Source organism: Pungitius pungitius, chromosome 15 (genome assembly GCF_949316345.1).
Source record: "Pungitius pungitius chromosome 15, fPunPun2.1, whole genome shotgun sequence".
Lineage (NCBI taxonomy): Eukaryota > Metazoa > Chordata > Actinopteri > Perciformes > Gasterosteidae > Pungitius > Pungitius pungitius.
Genome location: NC_084914.1, coordinates 16,651,739 through 16,672,717, shown reverse-complemented (window position 1 = coordinate 16,672,717; position 20,979 = coordinate 16,651,739). Strand labels below are relative to the sequence as shown.

The following is a 20,979-nucleotide window of genomic DNA, read 5'->3' as shown; positions in this document are numbered from 1 at the left end:
GGTGCGTCCAGCAGACTTGTGGCTTGGCAGAACCGGGACGGCGTTCTGTAGAAGGTCGGGTTTGGCTGAGCAATGAGGAGAAAGTGTGTTTGGAATGAATGAAATCTTCCGTCGCTGCAGACAAACATTTGACAGGATTACACGCCGAGGAACAAACCGGCTGCATCTGGCTTAATGATTATTTATTGCGTTCACTGTCCCTGTGTATTTATGTGAACGTTGGTGCATTATGGCGCATTATGTTTGGCCAAAAGAACAAGTTCATGCCTCAAATAGTCCCTCCACTGGAAGCGGTGGTACATGTGATGTCTCTAAAACCACAGCAGAGCCTCAGTGCGACTCACTAACTGAGCACAGGTGGAACAGAACGTTCAGATCGATGCAGCATCCACAGCGCTGGGCTTTTTTTTTTGTAGTCACTGTGACTACCGTATCAACTAAAACAAATTGTAAACTTGATTTGGTTTTTCAGTAATTCTTCAAATAAAGTTACAAACCCTACAGAGAAAGCAGGAAAGAACATTGATATGTGCTTGTATGCAGCGATACAGCAATGGGCACGCTAGCAGCCCTGCTAACTAGGGGACAACATTTCCATCACATCTAAAAATGTAATTGTCTGTCAACCATTATAGCATTAAACCATGGGTCTTGTGGTCCAGTGAATACTGTAAAAAAAAGAAAAATAATCGGATGTGAATGACTGTGAAGGATGAATTCTGATCAGCTGATACAAGTGTGATTTTGGTGCTCTCCCTCAATCCAAGATATGCTTGTTTGTGCACTTGTGTTTAGAGACATGTTTTTGGCACTTTATATGATATAAAGTGCATAACCATATAATCATTTGTGAAATTGTTTTAAAAAACAATATGAAATGTATGCGTATGTTGTCTTTGTTCTATTTGTGTTTGAATAATATCTCTGTGGGGGCAAAGACACGCTTCACATATTCCCCCACTGCTCCAACAGGAAGGCCGGCCTCATCCTCTCCCAGCTCAATGACCTGTCTCCGTGGTGTAAAGGCCTCCTTCAGGAGCAGAAGATCGGCCTCCGCAGGATGTCCCTCAAGTTCCTGTCCTGCCGCTACACCGACACCAAGGCTTTCGGGTTGAACTGGTCCAACATGGGCCAGGACGTGCACAAGGCCTGTGACGAGCAGACGCTCACCGTCATGTACAACGACTACGGCGAGCCCAAGGAGCTGTGAAGTGATTCCAGGTTTTCGGTTTGGATGAGTAGGAATGTGGGAGAGTCATACCCAGCGAATGAAATGCAGGTTTTACGTTTGTTTGAGCTATGTGCATTGATGGTGTCATAATCAAATGACTTGAAATGCCAACCGTTCTTTTTAGCTTCCCCACGTTATTGGTAAATGCAATGAAACGATGAGTCACATGACCGTCCAATACACAGCGGATTGGTGGATCCACAGCTCTTCGAGCTATTCTGAAGTCCATTCCTCACTCACTGTGATTGATGATGATGATGATTCAGTGGGTGCTTCGTGTTTTCCCTCGTCATGACGTTTAGGATCCAAAGGTACGACACCAGACCTTCTTGTGGTGGTCGGCCAGGACCTTACATGGCCACGGCTGTCCTTTTTTACAAGATTAGCTTTTGAAGTACGTCAAATCTGTACTTGACGTTTAGTGCAAAATGTTGCAAAGCAGCAATTGACTGACCTCAAGCAGAATGGATCAGAAATCATTTCAGTAACCGAGACACCTTTTGCACCTCGTCGTGCCAAGAGATTTTTGATTTCTTGCAGAATGACCGGAAAACATCAATCTTACTGCTCTGTTGACATTAAATGCAATTATCTTAAAAAAACGAGAACAAAACATGCATTTTATTTCATTGTATTTCTTTGCTGACTCAAGATGTTCTTTTTTTAACCTTTTTGTTGCAGTAACCTTACTTATTAAATACAACGTTTAGTCACGTCGTAAAATGTAAAAAATAATCGCATACAAATTACTGATGCAGGCCGAAAAAATATTAGCCAACTTCTAACTTGGTCGCTGTTTTGTGTTGAAGAGGAAATGAAAAAAAAGATTCATCATAGCTTCAGTTTTACCGAGACATTCCCTCCATCGGTCCACATTTCTGGCATTTATCAGAAGTAACCACACACTGGGCTGATGAAGGTGTCACATGTATCTCAGCTTTGCGATGTTTTCACTTGTCATTTTTACATATTTCCACATGAAGTCGGCCTCAAAGTAGTACCCACAAGCCGGGTTTTGTCATTCCAGCGGCTACATGTTTTAGGAAAAGTCTTGTAGCGACAGAAACGTTTCTGTGAGAAAGGTGAGGCAGAGAAAAGAGAGAGAGCTATATCTAGAATAACAAATATATAGCCAGCTGGCGGTTATTTTAGTAGCATCGACCTTGTACATAGCATCGTCATGAGGTTTTAGCGATGTATCCTGCTGAATGTACTGTTGAATGTTTGCCTCTGTAAACCAAGCTGTTCTAACGGAGATATACTGACGAGATGAGTTCACTTTCTCTGCATTTTAAATAAAACCTGCCACAACATTAGACCGTATTTTCCTTCTTCACTCACAACCTTCAGAGAGGGACTTTCTGTATTTAAACTACAAATGTCTAAGAGGGTTTTTTTTACTTTTCAGACTCCACTCTATTTTCCAATGTTTTTTTGCTGTTAGAGGACAATTTCTCTCCCCTAAAACAGCAGAAATTCAGTTTTTTTTCACAATCCTATCAATACAATAGCAACCCTAAACGTTTGCACTTATTAGTGGTCGTTTGTGATCTCTACCTTAGGTGCGGTGGCAGTTTTAACGATTAATTTAAAGCGAGCAGAAAAAGAAAAAGCAGAAGAACCAACATTTTTTACACAAAAACCTCTGAAAATCGGGTCTAATTTGAAAACTACCAAAGTTCTGCTTTAATGTTTTAACTGCTTCTCTGTGTATTAAAACTTAATGCAATACTGTCTTTCCAATAATAGTGCGCTTTTATTGTTAATATGTTGTTGACTTTTGCATGGCCTCTGTTATTGTTATTATAGTATCCTTGTGCAGTGGCCATGTTTGGGCTTAATGTTGAAGAAATGCAAATTGTACATTCGCTGTTGGTTTTTAACAAATCTTATGTGAATACTAAAATGAACACTTGTAGATTTTTGTATAGGCAGCCGAGTATTCATGAATACATCACATTATAAGCGCAGTACAGTGTTTTTCTTCTGTATTGATGTGTATTTTACATTTCTTTGTTCTTCAGAAGACACAATATGGTCTTGTTATATCTGTTGTGTAGCGTAGCAGTTGGATAATTGATTAAAGTTGTGACGTGAAGGGCAAAGGAATTTTTCAAAGAATTTCACTTGGACGTTCGATGCAACAAGAAGGAGACCTTTAGGAAATGTGAACCAACCAATATCTGCATGATAATATTTTGTCTATAATGTCTGTAGCGATCATAAACTTCACTTTTTCACATTGAACTTTGCTATTTCAAAGGACAATAAAGAAAATGTTACGAAAGGTGTTTGTGATCGTTGTTTTCTATGCTCTCGCATTACTTGAAACGTCGGATAGATTTCATTGGGGTGGACACATTTCCTCCTGACAACACCAGCTGAGCTCTAATGTCAACACTTGAACTGCATAAATAAAACAAAAGTGAATGCCTTTTTATCTCTATTTATAATCAAACACTTGCAAATGACATGGTAGTAAAAAATGATGTATTGATTTTTAATGTGGGGATATTGGTATATGCTGTAAGAGGACCCCAAGGTCCACACTTTAACAACATGATGCTTAACTTTAATGGCAGCAACAAACATGGCAATTCATCTCAGAAATAAAATGATATCCAAAGGACTAATATAGGGACGGACTGTCAATGTCAAGAAACATCAATTGGCAAATTTATGACCAAACAAATCCACATTTTAGGTGATTATTTAGTCAATCTTATCAATTTGTGAGAAAAATAAAAGTGCAACATCGTGGAAATGCCAGCCAGTTGTGTTATTATTGTAAGGATGGGCTCTGAGTGCATCTGTCTCCCTGGACCAGGAAGACAGATACATTTATGATTATTGGTTCCTGAGACAATAATCCTCATTTGTGACCTGTTTGTGACCACATTTCATTTTGCCAAATCATTAAGATTATTATTTCCCTTTGAGCACCGCGAAGGTCCTCAAGAAATGTACAGCCATGAGCTCCTCTCTCTTAGAAAAATGGATTATTTAAACTGTCCACAAACAAGTGCAATCAACAATCAGTAGTGGGCATTTTTATACTTCCTGCATTTTAAATTGTTGTAATAAAATAATATAAAGGGCATCACCCAAATGTGTTGGTGTGTGTAGCAATGTAGAACTTTTATATAAAAATGCTTTTTGCATGGAACTGCCAAAAATAACACGTCCTCTGTTAATCTGCATGAATCAATCAAGACTTCATGAGGGTCGATATAAAGTTGCTATTTATTTCATATTAGTAAAACATCACAAAGAACATGATTATAAATTCTTATATTTCTTTTTTAATAGACACAACATGTGGTACTTTATGATTTCTGGCCTACCTGACATACATGCATGCAAGCAGGAGACGAGTCCAGGTTGAGTAAAAGAAACGCCCCGCCCTTCCAAAAGGCTTTTTTTAATCTCCATTTTTTATTTGTCTTAACGAGGAACCTCTTTTTCTGAATCACGACAGTGGAATATCAAGTGCATCTTTTTTTCAGAGTAAATCCAATCATTCTGACACAGTGTCACATTTAAGTGATTCCAAAAAAGTTGAATGACGCGTACATACAGAAAAATACATGTTTGCTACAAATGCAAAATGGTGCGATGTGTTACTAGATCTGTGGTATAAATAGTGTTGACTAATAACGTGATCCGGAGATATGTTAGGTGATACAAATATATTAGTCTATGCATGTTATTCTTAACAGCTATGGATCCTTTTACATCCTGATGAAGGAGGATTTTTCTTTTGTTTTCGTAAAGCTTCCAACTCGACTGAAGTGATTTGGCTTAGCTGAGGTTTTTTGGTGAGTCATTTTCCTATCCATATTAACTTGGTGTTTCCTTTTCAAAACACAGTCTTCTACACAGGAAAAAGAAAACAATGTGTTTACAGGTGGGTATTTGTGCAGGAGGGGATCACGTTTTCATAAACCCATATGTGGAGCTATCAAACAGCCTGCCCACTCAGGATGAAATAAAAAAGGCTTTTATTGTGTAAAGTAAAAAAAGGGGGTTTTGTTGTTTGTGTGTTGCAATGTGCAGTCTGTGGTTGGACTCTGTTTGACAGCCACTTTCATCCCGAGTCCTTGGTTCTGCTCTTATTCTCTTCGGCGTCTGGATCACGGCAAGTGCACTCGTCCTGGTCGCAGTCCGCTCCGAACTGAATGACCTGCAAACAGGCACAATATATACATATATATATATATATATGTGTGTGTACCGTATGTATGTACGTACATGCGTGTGTATACATTTGGCCTACTGTTATTGTGTGAGTCAGTGGAACAAAGCGAAGGACGGAGAAGAATTATTACATCAGGGCTCTCAGTGAGAGCAGCCTCGCAAAAAAATGCACTAGTTCAGAAGTCCTTCCCCACAGGGCTGTAAAATGTCAGCCGTGGTAGAGACCTCGGCTCGGAATGACAAAAACAGACGGTAGAAAAAAAAGAAAGAAAAGAAAGATTTTTGCTCCAAACCGACCCCGAGGACTTGTGTACGCCGTCCTTGGCTTCTGGCATGGCGTTAGCGCTGAAAGCTAAAGCGCCGCTCAGTAACCCGAGCGGCGGTCTTAGCGGACTTGTTGTGTTTCAAAGAGCACTCCAACAGCCCTCCGCCGGCCAATAAAACATATGATGTCAAATGGTTCAACCTGCCCTGCGAATGAGGGGGAGCAGCAGAGGTGAGCAGACGGACACATGTTAAGAATCAACAGCGAGAGGCGCTGGTCGAGAGAGTGAGCCATCACCACAGGTTGCAAAATAAACCCTGGTGCCCTGAGAAGCAGTCTGTTGCAACTAATGTAAACATTCACTCCCGGAGGGGAGGAAGGAGGCCGGGGGAGAGAAAGGTGGAGAAGTGTATGGAGAGTGTGGGAGGCACGCAGAGACAAATATGGAGTAGTGTGAGTGAGGTGAGGGAGGCGAGCCGGTCGGCCTTCCGCTGCCACCCGGAGGACTCTGGGCAGAAAGGACCGAGGTTTCACTTTAAAAACACCAGCATCCCATTTGAAGAGGAATTTCTGGGGCCATCAAATGTTTCCTTATCCTTTTGATTCATCGAAGCGGGCGCAGAGAGGAGAGAGAGAGACCAAAGCAGTCCTCTGGCTACATTTGTACTATTTGTCCTCCTTGTTTTTCCTTTTGCTCGCTCTTTCCTGCTCCCACTACCGAGCGAAGCGAGATTGTGTGTTTCCGTAGATGGTGCAGGAGCTGCGACCCTTCTGGAGTTTTCTCCTCTCTTGGCCAACAACTGAATCCCAACTGAATCTGCTGAAAAAAGCAGTATGTAGAAGCAGTTGAGGGACTAAGCAGCCTGATTTCCACCACTCTACCTTCAGGCTTTCTCATCATTATTCCTACCGTCTCTCTTAGCCGCTCGACATACACAGCAAACGTTGCCGGCAATTAGTGTAACGAGGCGCATTTGCACCTGCGGTGTGCACGGTGGGGTGAAGCATGTGCTCAGACGGATGAACACGGAGATGCTCGAGGTATTATTCAAACTGATAAGGTTTGCAGGCCTTCATTGCAGACAAAGTCATGTCTCATCCCCACCGAGAAGCTGCTGCAATGAAGTGATCAACAGGAGAAAATCTCATCCGACATATTGAGCTAAGTGTGTTCAAACGCAGGGATCTTGGCAAGTGCTCTGACGCCCCGAACCCCTCAGTGCGGGAGGTGGGAAGGCGCGCGGCAGCGCGCCGCGGGGGGAAACCGGCTTGTTTACAAAGCACAAGTCTCCTCTGTTGTTTTAAGCATGGATGAGGGGGACTAAATAGGCGCAGTCGTTAACAGGAGAGAGGGGAAAGTAGCAGGGATTCGTGTTTGTTTGCTAGGTGGACGTCTCTTGCGTAGCGGCGCAAGGCTCCTGCCAAGAGACACAGGTTTCTACTACAGTAAACAGGAAGAATCTGGCTTTGAGTCCCGGTCCCGGCCTCCAGGCTGCATCTCAATTGCAAGACGCGAGACCTGTGGCCGGCCAAACAACGCTTTGCTGCCTTTTAAACTAAAGCAGACCGATATTGTGAAGTTGTATCCTATTTTCTGAAAGCCCCAAAAGGATTTTTAAAAACCAAAAAAGATGGTATGGTAAGAGGTGGAAATGAATCTCTCTGTTGGTGTGTAAATACGGCGGACGGGGGAGGGGAGGTGTGGCGCTGTGTACCTTCTTGGTGGAGAGTGTGGATGGGCAGCAGTCTCCTCCATCATACTGGCAGTAGGCCCGGTTGTTGATGGTGTCGCACCAGCCGTCGCCCCCGAAAGGCTAGAGACAAGTTATAAACAAGAAACAGCGTTAGTGCTCTCTGCGATACGCCATCAATCATCTATCCCGGGAAAAATGATTCGGGACATTCTTTGATTTTGTTTGCAGCAAATGTCCATAAAAACAAATCTAAATAAACACTTAATGGATGAATAATTGACTAATTGGATTGACACAGTTTTCTAGGCAGCCAATGAGAGAGGCCGAGTTCACATGCAGGCCGAGTTCATGTTTTCAGTCCAGGTGATATGGGCCAGTCACGTCTGGACTGGTTGCATGCAGGGAGTGGAAGAGGCTGAACAAATCAGCCACGATGCCACCTCTGAAGTCATCGGCTTTCTATTGGCTCGGCTGATTGCCCCCCCCCTGGGCTCACCTAAATCTAATAGCGCATCCATCTTAAAATGACCTTTACAGTCTCGGAGAGTCAGGCAAAATGCACACTGGCCGAGCCTGCTGTTCAATTTATTTGAATGGTACATATTTCTGTAGGTGAGCTCTGTTGTGGGTTTGATCTCCATTTCATATGAACGTCTTTCCTTGATGAAGACTGTTTCAATTGGCGGACCCAACACTTTGCCCACATGAGGTCTATGCTGAGGTCAGGGCTCACGTTGAGGTTAATTATTATTTACATTCCCTTCCAGGCAACATATATCTTACTCTCAACACAAACGCACTGACCTGTGAAGAGTAATAAAGCAGCCAGTGTTGGCTGCCTACCTTATTCCCCTAATGGGTAAATAAAAGGTGTATTACCAATACACAGTTACTCCCTTCAAATCAGCGTAAAAGAGAGCAGCCGCAGCAGCAGCCAACCCCCACACCATGCTAACATAAATACTCCACCTGTTAGCATTGGCTGGTTCTCAGGGAGCCCGTGCTGTCGTCAGCACCAGCAAAGCTCTTCATCAGAATGTTAGAAAAAAAACATATTCATTTTCCCCTTCCCACCAAGTACCTGTATGGATCTTTTAAATACAGGCATTTTATGATTTCCCTCTTCTCGCTTCTCTTACTGAGAGATTTCTGAAAACGTTTTGGTGGATTGTTCTCTTTTTGAATTTGCACAATTGAAAAGGAAGAAAGGGAGAAAGTCCAGTTTTCTTGTCTGTGTTTTTCTTTTGAATCTTATCACCTATCACAGGTCTGAAGTCAATTATAAGTTGTTGTAGAATAGAAGAACCATGTTAACTGGTGTGACATTAACGCTATCCTGCTTGTTAAAGGTGTTTAGAATATTCATGGTGTGGTTCGACTGATGACGCAGCGAGAGCACAAACTGCCTGCTGGCACAGCGATGCGCAGCAACAAGTTGGGATTTTGCTGTTCATCTCAATGCAATCTGACCACACGATATTTTCCTAATTCCGGATCGATATCATGCAAGTTCATGTATTAAAAGGGTTAATACATCTGATCAAGTGTTAATGTGCCAAGCGACTAAGTATCTCAAAGATGGATGGGTTTCCGTTCATACTCTTAACCTTGATGATCTCATATGAACCTTTAAGTAATCAGGTTACTACCAAAGTCTGTGAATAATCAGATGACTCAAGTTCACGTCCTCACACAAGTTTGGTTCCTGCACTTCAAAATGCCCCTGTCTGCCAGAAAACTGCCAACATTCGGTGCTTGCACTTCCATATTAAAGCATTATATGTCAGCAAGTCATCTGTTAAACCCCAGTTTAAAGAAAGAACAACCTCTACCTCATGTTTTCCAGAAAATGGCTGACTGTGTGTCCTCCTGCCAGTGGAATGCATGCAGTCGTTGGAGTGCAGGGTCAAGCGTGCTGGACCTTTCCACTTGTGAACCTTAAGCCTCCTCAAACGCATCAAGGAGTGAGCTAACACAACTGGGTTGATTGCTCAATTTTGTTGTGTGGGAATACGGTCGTGCAGATGTTCCCTCAAACTGCACTGAGCTCAAGTCATAGTGCCCGATGCCATAAGTAATGGCTAACCGCTCGAACAAGAAGTAAAGCTCCTCGTAGAAAAGGGGTTTATAGATACTGGACTGTCTGTTAGGCCTGTGTACCGTGGTTTCCAGGAGCAGCTACGATCACACTTTTCCCAGTGGTTACCTCCTGAGAAATCACTGTCCGACTGGAAGATTCAAGAAGGCTCCAAGAAAAACCCAGAACAGCACATATAATGTTCACCGTATTAATCTTGAACATGGTGGGACTGGAGGATGAATGAGACAATGAATATCCAGAGTGGATGGTTAGCTGGGGATGAATCATTCAAAAGCAAACCACGCGCTCTCCAGAACAACTAAAGAGGCTAAAGTTGAATGAAATCTGTCATTTCATCTAATATGTTTCCATCATTTCAGGTTCGGGCCAGATACTGCTTACTTTGATCGAAAGCGGGCCCGACCTGTAAAATCATAGGGAGCGTGGCGCTGACGATCCGACTGGCGGGTGCCGTACAGAACACTTCATCCATATGAAATGACACCAAAGCAAAGTCATCCGGCGGCAGGCCGCACTGATTTGACCCGTGGGCCACAGGTTTGACATACGTGATCTAGGCTGATCATTGATCCTTGACTTTTTGTGGGATGGCAAGGTCTGTTCTCCAAAATCGGAGAAAGTGTGTGGAGAGGGGCGTAAAGTTTACACCGCTTTACTGTAAATTTCTGTAAATGTAATTAAAGTACATCATATTATGCTGCTGTCCAACACGTATCTGAAAAAACAATATTAAGGCAGCCTTTAGTCTACAAAGAATACTTGTGTTAATTTTGTTTGGTTTGGATTGTCTTTCATCAACGAGTCATGAGCCATGCATAGAAAAAAAAGAATAGTCCTGAAGGTTTTCAGGTGTTGTTTCCTGTGTCGATAGATTGTTCATTCGCTGTTGGCCTTTTGGACAGTTCCCACAGTGTCCTTTAGAACCATAGTGGTAGAAACAAGACTTTTTTCAGACTACACAGTATGGCTGATGTGATCAAGGGGATTAACACAGCGTCCAACAACCAACTGTTTGAAATTGTTAATGTCCTCTTTGCCTAAATGAGTGATGCATGACTTGATGCGTTTAATTGGCTTTGACCGACCCGGATCTAATTCTTTCTTCAGCAAGCATTTTAATCATGCAGAGAACATTCTAAGAAAACCCAGCAGGTGGTCAAGGATGCAAGCTATGAGGTATATGTAACTAGCACAGTTTCAACAGGCCAGTTGGATACGGTGTGATGAAGTGCCTGAGCTGACTTCAAACTCTTTGTCCACTGGCTATTATGAAGGAATAGGAAGAGAGGCAGACTAAGATAATGATGGGAGCCATTGCATCTGGATAAGATCTGGCATAGTGGACTTTGCAGCACTTGTGGTCTGGTATAATTTACAGTGTTGTCATGGAGAAGCGAGTCAGAAGCAACTGTTTTGCCTCGCAACTTTCACGGAGAGGTGGAAGGGGAAAATGTAGTGCTGGCAGGTCGGAGGCATATTGGAATACCGTGAGACATCAACAGTTTATGTGTTCCATCAATAGTTCCAGTAGTTTTGAACCCAAGCGATAAATGCCAAGTAAGGACTCTCTGGGTGAATGATTTTAGATACTTTACCGTCACTGTAGAATATTACTGAGCAGCGATCATTTTAAACTAAATTTTAATCCCGATAAAAAAACAATACATGTAAATGTGAGGATATTGAATAATCACTTAGATCTAAAGTTGTGCTAGAGCAGCCTCTAGAGGATGCAATGTATCCAAAATGACGAAGGCGTTAGAAGAAAACAAGAACCTAGTGAACACTTAGCGACTTTGAGAAGTGTATCTTGAAGCCACTGGAGGGGAAAACCATGAGGTCAACAAAATCAAAGGAATTCTTACCACAGGGGGTTGAATATGCTGAGGACAATTCATGGAGATCTGTCAATTATATTTGATATTATTCGAGTAAAAAGCTTTTGGCTAAATGATGGCACCAGATGAAAGGTCAGGGGTCACCAAAAAATAAGTTTTGACTGTAAATCGTAACAAAAGGTCAACTTACTATATTTTTTCTTAAACTTTGATAAAATGTAACTTTTGCTAGGGGCTTACTTCCCAAATAAGACCTTTGAAACAGTGGTTACCAACCCCTCCCATAAACTCATGTTTTGGTAAAGGGTGAATTGTAAAAGCGGTGCGTTGCGCATATTCATACCAGTGGTTATTTCGTACCTCAGACACGACTATTCCGCTTGGTCTGGTGTAATATTGTAACAAAACCAATCTATTGAACGGGTGTGTAAATATTCATCTGAAACGATCTAGCTGGACATAAGAGTTGAAAAAAAAGTGTTGGATGGACTAACTGAACTACATTGTCTATTTATAACTCAGCCACTACGCTGAATTTGTGCATTGCTCAAGGGTGAACTGTCACGGTTTGGGTCCTCTTCCTGTCTTGTTTTGTAGTTTTCTTGTCTCACGTGTCTCTGGGTGAGCTTCACGTCCTGTCCTGTGATTGCCCGATTGCTTCCATCTGTGTCCAATCACCTGCACCTCCCTTGTGAATTTAAGCCCCGTGTGCCTGTTGTCCCTTGTCGCGTCATTGTCTGATGTCAAGTTGTCGTTGGTGCACGGTTTTCCTCGGTTTTGGTTTTTTGGAATAAAGAGCACTTGTTTTGGAAGATCCTGCGCTTGAGTCCTGCCTCCCCTCCGCCTGCACCAGCACCCACTCTGACAGTCAACATCATCCAACAAGAAAAGAAAAATTATCATTTTCCTGTTAAACCTGTTACTTGCCAAGAGTACTCATGTTTTCTCCTATACAGAATTTTTCAGTCAAATAAACAAAGTATTAATCTATTGTTCCCCATTGAACTACAATTTAATTTCCTTGAATACTCAAAAACTCTCTTTTGGACAAGGCATATAAACATAAACGTCAGCCTGAATGATCATCTTAAGTAACGTAGTTGTGATTCATTTCATTGCTATTATCAGGTAATCCATTAGGTTTGTCAGCCCTGCAACAACATTTGGCCCTGTTCTCTTTGTAAACACAAAAGAGACATATTTGAAAGAGATTCTTGTAAATTTTGAACTGAGTATATCAATTTGTCATTGTGAAATGTAATGCACGTTGCACGCTGGTGCTGGTATCTTGAGCGATGAAGACAGCTGGGATACGGCATGTTTTTCTTCATGTTTGATATTATTGGAAAAGTCTGGTTAAAGCAGTAAATTTAATACACCAATGCCCAGAAATGGTGTAATTGTTTTAAGGATTGAGTACTCCTTGATAAATAAGAAAGCACTCCAGACTGAGATCTCGGTGACCTGCAAGGCTTTGAAAGCAAGCTCACATTAGGACATAGCCGACACGGTGCATAACAACTAAAATATTCTTTGACTTGCTGCATGTTTGGGGAAACAGATGCACCGGTTGGTTAGGCGAGAGGAATCAAACGCCACGTTCCCGAGCCGCTTGCTGCTAAGATGTTTTTCAGACATTTCCACCGGATAGTCGTCGCCACACTAAAAACATCAGGACTCTCTGCCGCAGTAAACCAATTTGCAGTTGTTTGGCCAGATACAGTATCAGTCAACCCCTTTGCTGAGACTGACATTAGGACGGAAAGAATTCCGCTGGCGGTTTGGACTTACCTCACAGGACTGGATGCAATGGATGTGTTCAGGGTCGGGGTACCACTTCATCCTCCCTGTGCAGACTATGCTCTGGAAAACAAGGCATGTAACAACAACTGAGCAGTGTATTCTTAGGATATAGATAACAACTGGATGTAGATAACAAAAGGATGTAATGTTTTAAGCGTAGAGTAGTGTAGGAGCGTTGATTTCATGCATACGTATAGATGGAGGATAAGGGCAACCAACTGGGGAGCGACATGTTCCCTCTGTGAGTATCGATTAACATATATATACATTTTGATAGATGAACTGACATTTTCGGATGTCTTATTTAAGTTTTAAATGATCTGTGTCTATTTTTTGGTGCGACTTCAGTGCCAAGATCAAAATATAACCCTCTAATTCAACTTCAAAGACAACAAACCTACAGAACCGCCGCTACGGGCCCCGCTGTACCAATTTGTCAATTAGATTGTTATAAAATAAAGAACAGGATTGACGTTTTTGCGGGTTGGTGGTGTTGAGGACAAAAGTTCAGAGATTATTGCCAATAGTCAGGGTTCACCCTTTGGGGAGGATTAATGCGTGCTGTAGGTATTGGAAAATATAGACTATAAACACATGAAACAGGTCAGGAAGATCAACAAAAACACTTATTCCCTCGGAAGTTTATAGTTTATTATTTCTAATGACAAAATAATAAATGAGGCCTTTGCAGCGCCATGGTGCCAATGATCTGCTAGCTCTTGGCCTGCCTTACCCAGACTTGTTATATAAAGCATGAACTAAACTACGTCTTGCACTCAATCTGATTTTAGACTGTTCGAGCTTGGCCTGCATGAAAACCTCGTGAAGAAAAGGAATACAAAACTCAAAGTTGCATGTTGATATCCGGTGGCAGGCCAGTCCTCTGTCATTTATTTGACCCTAGGAATTCACAGGCGGGTCAGCAGATAGCCCATTGACCAACAAACATGGACAGTTGATCCTTCCCCTGTGATTTCCTGTGCGGGGAGACCTGATTCCGAGATTTAAGATAAGCAATGCCTCGAAATCACAAGGCAGCGCCAGAGATATGTAAGTAACTAGACCTGGGCCCAAGTATTTGACCTTGGCAAGGGCAGACTAACTGGCTGGCTGGCCACCCAAAAAGTCAGGCGAAACTGGAGCAGTGTTTGCAACAGCGTTACCCTAGAAGCCATTCCTAAGATATGATATTGGGTAACATGACCCAGCTTAAGAAGGCCAAACAACAGGCCATTAAGTGAAGAACCCCAGCATCTGACATTCCTATGAGTGAGTTCACGTTGACCCGTAAACACTGCCTGTGTGAGAGATGTGTGTATTTCCTACAAGACTTGACGTCAACTGGAAGCTTTACTCTCGTCTATCTGAACACTTGAATAATAACAAACACATTCTCGCCTACACACGAGTCCTGTTCGGCCGTGCGTGTGTTTGCTTAGTCGGCGCGGTCGGGAATTTAAAAAGTTTTCCTCATGTTTTTAAAAGATATTATTGAAAATGACTCAGTCAAACATTTGATATGAAACACATTTGCACATATTGTGATAATATCTCAGCTCCATTGTATGCGATATTCTTACTCAGTTTAAATTTGGGATCATTTCTGTACTTATTATTCTGTACTGCGTTTATTACATTAAAATTCTTGCCAAATATGTCCAAGACGTCATTTTGGTCTTATGGAGGTTCAAAAACTATCCCTTGTACTGGAGGTATGTTTATAACTTGATTATTGCTAATGAAATTCCAATTTGTAGTGGGAAGGGGCAACGTGTCAGATCCCTTCATTAGATTCAAAGGAGATGACCTAAGTCCAGAAAAGAAGGATAATTGATTTCTGTTCAAAGTACCTTAGTGGAAGATTGTTTTCCCCTTTGTGGCTGCTTTTTAATTTGAATGAGTTAATAATTTCTTTCCTGTGTGATCGTTATGAAAGGGCTTATTTCATGAAGACGGATTAAGTTGCAGCTTATAACCATTAAGTCCTCTTCATCCAACATCTGTCTCCTAACACACGATTAGGCCGTCCTTTTTATTGGTGAGGCAGCTTTCGCTCATTTTCAGATTGAACTTGTTTCCCAATAATACGGCGGAGGGTAGTTAGTCCGCGCCGACTTCTTCTAGAACTGAAGTGATCTTGTTTCAGTGATTCCGTCTGCAGCGGCAGCTCAGCGCACGCTGTGCTGTTGTTGAGACAGCCAGATGTTTGGATGCATTATTTATTCTGGTTTTTCTGTCAGTAGCGGACGAGCAAAACAATGAGCGTTGCTCAATGCCAGCCACGAGTTCCCGGATGGAAGCGGATACTCAAGCTCAGTTGTGGGCGGTCTCATTCTTCACTACTGTGGGCAGCTAAAGGTGTGACTAGTTGTGCAAGCTGATCTGTACGGCCGCCCTCCTTTTCACTGACATGGATCAAACTTATTTGAAGCGTCGTATATATTAATTACCAGTTTGTGAATAAAAAAAGTCTTTGACATATATGCACAGTAACTACTTTTTCTTACTGACGCTGTAAAAACTCCATTGAAAAACTGAACTTAAGCTGTGAGCAGTAGATATTTTATGCAAGCTAACGAGCTAGTGAGCCAAATGTGTTAATTGGCCAACGCTGACTAGGACGAAAGGCTTTTCTGAGCTTAGACTCTTATAGAATAAAGGCATCAGCCGTGTTCTGCGGAACAGCCCTGTTAAAACATGTGCACTATAGTGTGCACATTGCTGTTTTGTTTGGGATAGCAGCGGTACAAAACTGAAGTGAACTCAAAAAGCCTCGTTGTAATTGAAGCAAGCTCCCCGGGCGTCTCACCTGGACTTCAGTGGGCAGCATCCAGTGCTTTAAGGAGTCGACTGTAGTGCAATTGGGCAGAACCGCCGGGTCGCGTAGATCCATGTCTGCAGCCCCAATGCATGTTGGGTAGCAAAATGCACCTGCAAGGAAAAGTTCATCAAATGCAGTGTTTCCCCGAGGTTAACAGGTGTGTGTGTGTGTGTGTGTAAACACCACCATGTAGGGACAGAAATAAAATAAGATAAATAACATGAGGCGATTTAGGTATAGACCTGTTCGATTGGAAAGGAGGGCTCCTGTCCCTGGCTTTATTTTGTTTGAAAGAAGGGAATATATATATGAATTACACTCTCATCCCTGACAAAGAGGACTAATACTCACCAATATCCGTCCTCGGGTCGCAGCTGTACTCCACTGAGTTGTGATTGGCAGGCGGGGAGCACGACCCCTGGAGTGTGGAGCACATGGTGAACTCTGCACTCCAGTCACCCTCCTTCGTGCAGCGTATCTCCCTCTGAAGACAAACACACATAATAATCATCAATTAACTATGTTGTGGATATTGGGCTTGGGATGCTGCTCACATCAAGGTCAAATGAGGATCTGGGAGACCTACTGTACCTCCTGGGAGACCAAGGCAGAAGTGTTTAAAACGTACGTTCTCTCAAATGGCCTATAGGGTGCGACTACGCTGGTTGCAAAAGGGGAAGACCAAGAGAAAGGACTCTACATCTCTCTTGATTTATTCCCTCGGTATAATTTGTTAACATGACTTCTGGGTTTCAATCTCTAGTTTTAAGCCTTCTTCAATATAACATCTGAATTGGAATTGGCTTTATTGGCTGCCAATTCTTATAAAAAGTCTCATTTGAGATGAAATTGTAGTTGAATGCAAAGATAGAAAGTAGAGAGAATGGTCTAAAACGTTTAAATGGTGGTCTTACATTTTCTGTGGCATCTGGGCACTGTAGGGTGCATAGGGTGTCATAGTACAGGGTGTTGGTGCAGGTGTACATGCCCTGGAATACATCAGGAGGCGCCGGGCAGGATATTGGCTCACAGGTAGTTTCCTCCCACTGCCCCTCCTGCAGGCACTCCAACTTGAAGTACTTCCTAGAGGCAGCGGGAGGAAAAGAGTAAACGAAAAGTTCCTACAGCAGACCGCTGTAGGTTTGCTACAGAGAATGTTTCACAGATAAAATCTACCTGTCAGATGGAACGGGCAAATGCAACATGGTGACTAAAAGCCTCTTGTATAGTATCAAACAACTCAAACAACAAAATGAAAAAACATTTTTAGATTCTAGAAACATTAGGTATGCACTCATTACCCTCTCAGTGCTGATCTAAAAACAAAAAAGATCTCCAGTGTGGTTCATGTAATGTGTGTGTGTGTGTGTGTGTGTGTGTGTGTGTGTCAAAGGTTAGAGTAAAAGTCCTAAAGTTTAAAGCTCTTTATAAGCTGCTGCTGTACATGTTGGACCTATAAAGCTTTGGGGTGATTAAAATGTTTACACATTTTGTTTGAGAACCCATAAAAAGACACCCAGCTGCAAATGGATCTTTACCTACGATGGTTTTCCACCGTATTGGGTGGAAATTTAGTGTACAAAACTATAAAATGTAATTCTTTATACACACCTCGTCTAAAAGTCAATGCGTTAGATATTGAGAGTGCAATTTAACTGCAATACAGGAAAATGTATATTATATACAAGAATACAAGGATATTAAACTTACCCCAGAGGCTGTGTGCCCTGCTGTTGGAACCCCCCCGTCTCATTGACAATATGTGAACTGTGTTCAGTAATGAGCACTAACCAAAAAAACACAATTGGCTAAGTAATGACACAGCGGTACAGGTTTTATTGGACCTTAGTGGGAGAGATACTTAACATGGCATCGCCTGTGATGGACCAAAGCAAAAAAAGGCCTCTTTAAACAGCAGCATATTATTATAATTATTTGTAAGAATAATTAAGGTTTGACCAAGGAGTATGTAACAGGAGTCTTGTAAAATACAGTAAAAGACGGATTTTCCTCCATTACGCAGGGAGGCATGCGTCATAAGACCTTTGATCTGTTGTGTCCAACGCAGCATTTAAAGGCATCGCACAAGCCACAACCTGTCATCCACTCTTCTGTCACTACTTTATTTGATGTCCTTTTACATAAAAATACATACTCTGCAGACATTTGATTCCTTTTTTTGTGTGACGGTATAAATGCCCCTCCAAACTCCGGCTGCCATAGCGCCGTTCTCTCTGAGCCAAAACGCTTACCTCGGCGTCTTCATCTTAAGGCTCCCGAGCACGTAGAAGCCCGGGTTGCATTTGTAGCGGCACACGGCGCCGACGTCGTGCCCCGAGGCCACGCAGCCGACCGTCAGCAGCTTGGCGTCCGGGATGTTCGGAACCTCGGGACACTCAATCTTGCAGTAGGCCTCTGGGAAACCCCACAGGCCGTCCTCCAAACACACCAACCTGTCGCTGTCACCTGAGGAGAGGGGGGGGGGGGGGCTTTAGGTCACAGTTTGAAGGAGGGAGGAAAGTCTGCTGACTTTGGTTAGGTTTGCTTTTCGGAGGGATTATTGGAGAAACTGTGGACTCAATTTTCATGGTGGAAGGGTGAGGCATGGGCAGAAGATTAAGCAGTTTTATTTCCATGGGCTCTTCTTTTGGCTTGTGTTGAATGGTCAGAAGTCAGTTATTCAAGTGAAAACCTTTCATGTGAGCAGTGAGACTGGCAGATTCTCTTCAGTAAACTGCTCACAGAGTTGGTTCAACAGGACCAAAAGTAACAACAATTGAGTCTCTTGGTGGTTTATAAAAACACAACAATGTTTCTGTGACATACTGACATGTGGTGTAAATCACCAAGATGGCACTGACTTAATAGCCTTCGGTGATGTTGGCTACCATGAGGAAGTAAAAATAAAAGCGGCGCGACATACAGCGAAGAACTGTGCATAGGAATTCCTCCCCGTGTAAACAGAAGGGGGGCGAGCGGCAAAAGGACCACTTCCTGCACTGCTATGAATGCTAAGTTAGCTGCTAGGCTAAGCTAGCTGCTAGGCTAAACTAGCTGCTACGCTAAACTAGCTGCTAGACTACTTTTATCTCAACATTTACGCTGCGAGGCCCACAGTCTCAAGAGGTCCTCTTCTAAAAGAAAGTGGTTTGAAAAACGTCCTGGCTAAATGTGGGGAGATTGTTAACACTTCAAACACAACGTCAAATGATGGAGAGTTGAAAGCACAGCAAAGTGCACGAGGACAGCAGGAAGAGGTGCTCCTCCCGGTGGAATTCTGCCTTGGAGATGATCAAATGTGGGTAGTTTTGTGTATTTTGTGTATCTTGTGTATTAAGTACAATAGACAATTGAACAACAGTGTGTAAAACTAAACACTTTCTAAAGTGATTACTCGTTACTTGCGGGATTTAGTCTTTAAAAGAATAAAAAAACGTTTAATCGCAATAAATTAATTTCAAAATGTACAATTAGTTAGTTTTAAAATCTATTGACAGTCCTCGTTACCATATAAATGTAGATAACAAGTGGACGTCGGCGGCGTGAGGTCACCGTCACCCATTGGTTTGTGGACTGCGATTTGACCTTGGCTTTTTATTAGGGCTGTCAAAAATAGCGCGTTAACGGCGTTAATCAGCTGTTTGTTGTTAATTACGTCAATTTTTTTGACGCATTTCACGCATGCGCAGTGTGACAAATTATTCAGGTCAGTAAAGTGCCTCTTCCTCTAGGGAATGCACTTCATCCTATACAACACATTACTGCCACCTGCAGGCATATGTCAGGACGTCAGGTTCAGCAAGTCGTTTGCGCCAGAGACCTGCACCCCTCCCCGTTCTCGCGCAGCAGAACAGAGAAAAAAAGCTCCGCCCAGCAGAGCTTGGCTAAGAGCAGCGCTGAGGTAGAGGACCATCGGAGAGACCCGTAATACTGTTCTGAAACATGCGGAGGAAGGGAAGCCAATGCGATCTAAATCCTCCCGGGTATGGGGATATTTCACACTGAAATGGGGGTGGTAGCGGATTTCTTTGCAGCGCCAGTCGTTCTAATCGCCGCGCTTGACTTTAAGGTGTAACCTTTATTATTGTTCGGTCTGAAACGGCGCGCCCAGTGACGGGTGGTGCAGCAATATTGTTGTTCGGGTGGAAATCGGGAGAAAGGTCGGTCCGGGAGATTTTCGGGAGGGGCTTTGAAACATCGGGAGGGTTGACATGTCTGGTCATGTCTGGTCATCGCAGCCCTGAACCATCAGGAGCACAAACTCGCAGCAGAGTGGGATAAACTGCAGAGGCTCGAGACCCTTCTAGAGCCATGCAGGGAAATCAGTCTGTGACTTGTCAAATAACATTGCTTTGATTATTTTCTGAAATGAATTAAAAAATCAAATATCAATAACATGTATTTATGTAAAAAATAATAATGATGATAATAATGATAATTATGTATCTGTGTCCTGTTATTTATCTTTAGTATGCATTTCAGAAAGAAAAAATGGTTAGGATTCAGGTGTGATTAATCATGATTAATCCACTGAAAATTCTGATTAATTTGATTAAAATTTTTAATCATTTGACAGCCCTACTTTTTATACATCTTGGCTCTTTGCAACAAGCAAATATAAGTTACCATATTTGGACTGCAAAGGAATGACGAAGAGCAGCGGATGCGCCTCTGATAGCAGCAAAGGTACCTGTCAATCGAAGTAAGCGAGCTGTCAAGCATACCCTGCTTCATGATCCGTTTGACTGTGAATGGACCGTCATTTGATCATTTGATTATGTTGTATTAAAGGAGATTTGAAAGCTAGTGATTGGAATATTTACTTCTTAATATTTAATAAGGGGGGTGGAGTGGATTTATTCTGAGGGAATAACGAATGCAAGTTTAAATAAAGCAAGAAATCCTTTTCCTTCCGTCCGTCAAAAAATTGTCGGAGACCAAAGATAATCTGTACCATTTGGAACCACACAATATTCCATTTGAATAAAGTTGTAATAATCTTGCAGCAATGTGTGAGCAAGCCGTGCGC

At 42.5% G+C, this 20,979-nt stretch overlaps 2 protein-coding genes across 5 annotated transcripts in view; one reads left to right on the top strand and one right to left on the bottom strand.

The window, feature by feature from the left end:
• astn1 (astrotactin 1) overlaps nt 1–3,518 on the top strand; it is a 302,720-nt gene extending 299,202 nt beyond the window's left edge. For all 4 annotated transcript variants that reach the window (XM_037457170.2, XM_037457168.2, XM_037457167.2 and 1 more), the window contains exon 24: nt 973–3,518. In XM_037457170.2, coding sequence (XP_037313067.2) covers nt 973–1,210 — 238 coding nt within the window. In that variant the 3' untranslated portion in view covers nt 1,211–3,518. The remainder of the gene's footprint in view (nt 1–972) is intronic.
• Nucleotides 3,519–4,456: 938 nt separating this feature from the next.
• pappa2 (pappalysin 2) overlaps nt 4,457–20,979 on the bottom strand; it is a 51,276-nt gene continuing 34,753 nt past the window's right edge. Inside the window, exons 21-27 of the mRNA XM_037459094.2 lie at nt 18,203–18,416; nt 16,865–17,033; nt 16,302–16,434; nt 15,939–16,060; nt 13,118–13,189; nt 7,409–7,507; nt 4,457–5,414 (exon numbers count right to left, since the gene is read on the bottom strand). Of these exons, the coding sequence (XP_037314991.2) occupies nt 5,319–5,414; nt 7,409–7,507; nt 13,118–13,189; nt 15,939–16,060; nt 16,302–16,434; nt 16,865–17,033; nt 18,203–18,416 (905 nt within the window). The 3' untranslated portion in view covers nt 4,457–5,318. The remainder of the gene's footprint in view (nt 5,415–7,408; nt 7,508–13,117; nt 13,190–15,938; nt 16,061–16,301; nt 16,435–16,864; nt 17,034–18,202; nt 18,417–20,979) is intronic.